This window comes from Octodon degus, unplaced genomic scaffold (assembly GCF_000260255.1).
Source record: "Octodon degus isolate 3935 unplaced genomic scaffold, OctDeg1.0 scaffold00014, whole genome shotgun sequence".
Taxonomy (NCBI): domain Eukaryota; kingdom Metazoa; phylum Chordata; class Mammalia; order Rodentia; family Octodontidae; genus Octodon; species Octodon degus.
Window position 1 is genome coordinate 1,501,561 of NW_004524590.1, and position 4,843 is coordinate 1,506,403.

Sequence of the window (4,843 nt, forward strand, 5' to 3'; positions counted from 1 at the left end):
TTGAACCGCGGTCCCTGTGCTTTGCTAAGCTTGTTCTAAGTAGGTGCTTTAGACCACTGAGCCATCTCACCAGCCCAGCAAGGGCTCTTTAAGCACCATTAAAAAAAAAAAAAAAAGAGCACAAATGGATGTGTGTGTTCAGTTATATACACTGAAATGGACCTCTGGCACTAGGAATCAGAGCATTTTGTCATGTAACATTAACACATATTATAAAAGTGCGTAGTGTCAAAGGAATAGAACCACCAGCATTCAAAAGCAGCTTTGTCAACTAGACAATAAAATACTCCACTGTGTCTCTCTGTTGTCCATCACTGAATACACTGGTAGCAACTTTGAAATGGGGGAAAAAAGAAAAAGAAAAAGGAGCTGTAACCTCTTTTATTTTTCCGTTTAAAATCAAACAAAACAAACATCAACTCTGTTATACACTAACATCTTCAAAGTACATCATTTGTACAAGGGAAAGAACAAAAACATGTGGACAGAGATCCAAACGGGTGAGTGGGCATCACAATGCTTTTGGATGGTACACAGGAGGGGCCGCTTCCTAATCACTGGCACTAAACAAAGTTGCTGAATTCTTCGCCAGATACTTGAGGAAATCATGAAGGTAATTCAGTAATCAAGCAAGGCTGTTCTCATCCAGAGGTGTATAGGCCAACACTGCTGCACTTCGTACAAATAATCTCAGTAGATGTGGTGCTGCATGCACCTGGGACGTGGGGGCATCAGGGTAATTAGCACGGATCTCAGCGTACTCTGGTCTCTCAGATGTGTAGAGGAGCTGAGCGCCCAGTATCACGCTGAAGTATTGTTTCATTCCTGCTACAACCTCATTAGCAGCACAGTCCTTATTATCTGTTTCCTCATGATTTCATCTAATTTGCATAGTCCTCTAGAATGGAGCGCTTGGATAACAACCGTGCACTGCCATGCCCAGCCCTCTCAGCTTATAGTTTATCTCCCTGATTCTAAAGCACTTTTGGTTGGTTGAACATAAACAATACTTGATCAAACATTTTTTTTCCTCCATTAGAGACTGAATGTAGGGCATTTGCACTGAGCTGTATCTCTAACCCTTTTTTAAATTAATTTATTTATTTTGAGACACAGTCTAGCTAAGTCGTAAAGTGGATCAGCTAGGCTCTATCTTTTGACCCTCCTGCCTCAGTTTCCTAGTGAAACACCTTTTTAAAAGTGTTAAAAGTATGCAGAAGACTCCTTCCTACAAGGTAAGACTATAGCTATCTAGTATCCATCGCTGTTAGCTCATTATTAGACATGGAACACAGAAATATTTGTTGGATAAACATTTTTTTCTAATTTCTAAAAATTCTAAATTCATCAATGTAAAATCAGAATCACTTGAGAATGTAAACGAAAATAACTTAATACTTACATGTAATACCTTAGGAAAACTGTTATTTAAAGAACAGTAGAAACCCAATGAATTAATGTCCTCAGTATATTTGCCAAGAGAACTAAAATAAATGTAAACCATATAAATCTAGTCCTTGACAGTCTAACAACAGCTATTGACAAAGCTATGTATCACTGCTAAAAGTGGAAACAGGCTTTGGGACGTGAATATTTATCTAAGAAAATTCTCCTCCTCTGAGAAGCTGAGACCACAAACTACTTTTACACAGTTATTTATTAATAATTCAATGGTGGTAAGCCTCTATTCATTGAGAATAAACTCCCAGTCTCAAAGGACACTGGCTTCATACCAAACGGAAAATAAAACTACCATTAATGGTCCCCACTATTAATTATACTGCAATTGAGTACACCAGACTTGTACTTTAGAATAACAAACAAAACCTCAGCTAAATTAGCTATATCATCAAATCAATACCAGCGTTACCTTAGAGGTATATGATTACTGAGGAACATCTCAGCTGTGTTAATCAACTCTGCTGTGTTCTCATGTGCAGGATCAACTATGAACACCTATGGGAGAAAGACAATGAATCCATGAAATGACACTGACTAAAATGTCCCTAGGCCAGCAGAAATCTCCATTAAGCACTCACTATTCACGAAGCCAGCCTTTTCTATCTTGAAACACATAAAAGAGGAATTCCACAAACAGCTATCTCTCTCTCTGTTCAAAGAATGTGTTAGTAGAAGGTATAATTTTTCCCATGGACGTAGGCTGGTAACATGGAAAGAACATTCCAGATTCCTGACACCCACTCTTCTACTGTACCAAACAACAAAAGTTTTATTAACTCAGCCACCTTGGAAAATGAAGACTGCCTTACTGCCTTTCTGTATTTTCACTTTTGCAGATGCCATGGGCCAACAGGGAGCATTTTGTGGGTGGGAATCTGCAGGGGAAACAGCTAATAAAGAGGTGAACTGAACACTGCACACACGACAGAGACTGGGGGAGCCAGGTTCCTGGGTGGGCACAGACGTGCTCACTCACCATGTTGTGCAAGTTCTTTCTGATCTGCCTGATGACACCAGGGAAGGTGGGGCGAAGCAGCTCCTGTAGGCTGGAAGGCCATGAGTTGTATCTGCTATCAACTTCTAGGTTGTTGACCCACTAAAAAGAAAACACAGCATGATGCACACACTTTAGTCATACTCACTGAAATGTGTGGTAAAATCAGTAAATATAAATTATCTTATGAAGATTCATAAGAGACAATACTATTTCCAAAGTACAGAGACTGCTAGGAAAATAAGTAACTACAACACAAACCAGACAATAGGTGAGGCAAATGCTAGCAAACAAAATGAATAAAAAGGTACTGTCAGAAAATATCAACAAATATGAGATAAAATGATTATTTAGAAAGTACGGTGATGAGTTACATGGTTTTTAAGCAATTTATACTAACAAACTCATGTCATATTTATGTTGTTGTCTTTACTCTTTAAAGCAAAACCCTTTTTAACAGAAAAATGAATGACTTTATAGTGTCCATCAAAATATACAAAGTGAGAGCTCCAGTGATGACCAACTACATTCTACGTCATTTACCCCCAATACAACTGTGGTGTCGAGGATTTGCTAGCCACATGAGATATGTCCTGTTCCCATTTTACCATGACCACCCACAATGGCACTATAACCATATTCTATGTTATAGATGACGAAGGTTCAAAAACAATCCTATAGAACACTTAGAACTCCTCCAAAAAAAGGATCACAGAGCTCATATAGCAGATAATAACTAAAGTCCTATTTTTGGGGGTGGAACCAGGGATTGAACTCAGGCCCTTGTGCTTGCCAGGCAAACGCTTATTCTACGAAGCCATCTCCCCAGCCCCTAAAGTCCTATTTTAAAAGGTTATTAATTTAAAATTCCTATGTTTAATAGCAGGCTTAAAATCACAAATGTCACAAAATCATCCAAGACCCAAATGCAACTGGGAAAATACTAAACACTCTTTCATAAGAGGCATTTGGCTGAATCCTAATGCAGAGGAAAAACCATTACCTTAACCACAGTAGCCAAACAACTTTTGGGAGCATTTCAGAGACTATTTTATTAAACACAATCCCTGTCTCGGTTACTTTTCTCTCATTGCTGGGACAAAATACCCAACACCCCAAGTTAAGGAAGGAAAGGTTTATTTAGGTCACAGTTAGTGGAGGTTTCAGTCCATACTCGCACCAAGGCACCGTGGCACATGGCAGAGGGCAGCAGTTCATGGAGGCAGCAAACAGCAAAGAGCAAAGGGTAGAGCAGCAGCTGTGGCAGCTAGCAAGCCTGTCTCCCTTCCTTACACTGTATTCGGACTACCTGCTCCAGGGTGGGTGGAGCACTCACTTTCATAATCCCAGCATTGGATCATGAGTTAATCATAAACTAGAAGCTGCCCCATGATTGTATGAGACTTTGGTGGGACAACTAGATACAAACCATAACAGTTCCACAACAGCAGTTATGAATCTTTGATGACAATGAAAGAGATGTTGGGAATACCTTAACTCTCATAAAACACAAATTAGAGAGCTACAATAAAGATGTCTGGTGAGAATGCCCAGTGACCACCCCTCAAAAATACTCACTGAAATAGCTGTACTCCTGATGTCAACCGCATAGTCAGTCTCAGAGGGCTGGATGTTCAGCTTCAAAATATTATGCAGAGAAAGGCCTTCAATTCCCAGTCTATGAAGACCCTCCATGACCCGGGCTTCATTCCTCAATATATCAAACAGACTGGGAATAAAAAATAGTAACAGGTAGACAGTAGAAAAAATTCCTTCCCATGAAAAACATTATTTGTTCAAACTCAATGCCAATGCAGACTGAGAAAACAAAATAGAAAAATGTTATTTCATCTTATCCAGGTACACAAAGGATATGCTGCTGGTTCCTATTTATTTACACTTTACAGTTATAGATAGGGAAGGGGGGAGAAAGAGACAGGAGGGGTAGAGGGAGAAAATAAAGAGATTAATTGTGCTGTTGTTGTTTTTTAATTGTACTGTTTTTAAAAGCATGAAGTATAAAATACAAATTTATGGGCTTTTTCTCTTTCTCTCTGCTATTACTAAGGATTGAATCCAGGACCTTCACACTGAGCTATACCTCCAACCCTATTACTTCATTTTTAGACATGGTCTAAGTTGCTAAATTGCCTGGGCTGGGGTCAAATTTAAGATTTAGGCTTCCAGAATGATGAGATTATGAGACTATAGGCATGTGCCATCACTGTAGCAGTTCTTGCAATGGTAAATGAATCTATACTTATCTCAAAATAAAGTTTAAAAACACACAGAAAGGGCTGGAGAGATGGCTCAGTGGTCTAAAGCACCTACTTAGAACAAGCTTAGCAAAAGCATCAGGGACCGCGGTTCAATCCCCCAGCACCACAT

General features: G+C 39.3%; 1 protein-coding gene across 2 annotated transcripts in view; it reads right to left on the reverse strand.

Moving 5' to 3' along the window:
• Uggt1 (UDP-glucose glycoprotein glucosyltransferase 1) overlaps positions 1 to 4,843 on the reverse strand; it is a 150,814-nt gene that overhangs the window by 91,429 nt on the left and 54,542 nt on the right. For both annotated transcript variants that reach the window (XM_023709676.1, XM_023709675.1), the window contains exons 13-15: positions 4,034 to 4,184; positions 2,438 to 2,557; positions 1,871 to 1,956 (exon numbers count right to left, since the gene is read on the reverse strand). In XM_023709676.1, the coding sequence (XP_023565444.1) occupies positions 1,871 to 1,956; positions 2,438 to 2,557; positions 4,034 to 4,184 (357 nt within the window). The remainder of the gene's footprint in view (positions 1 to 1,870; positions 1,957 to 2,437; positions 2,558 to 4,033; positions 4,185 to 4,843) is intronic.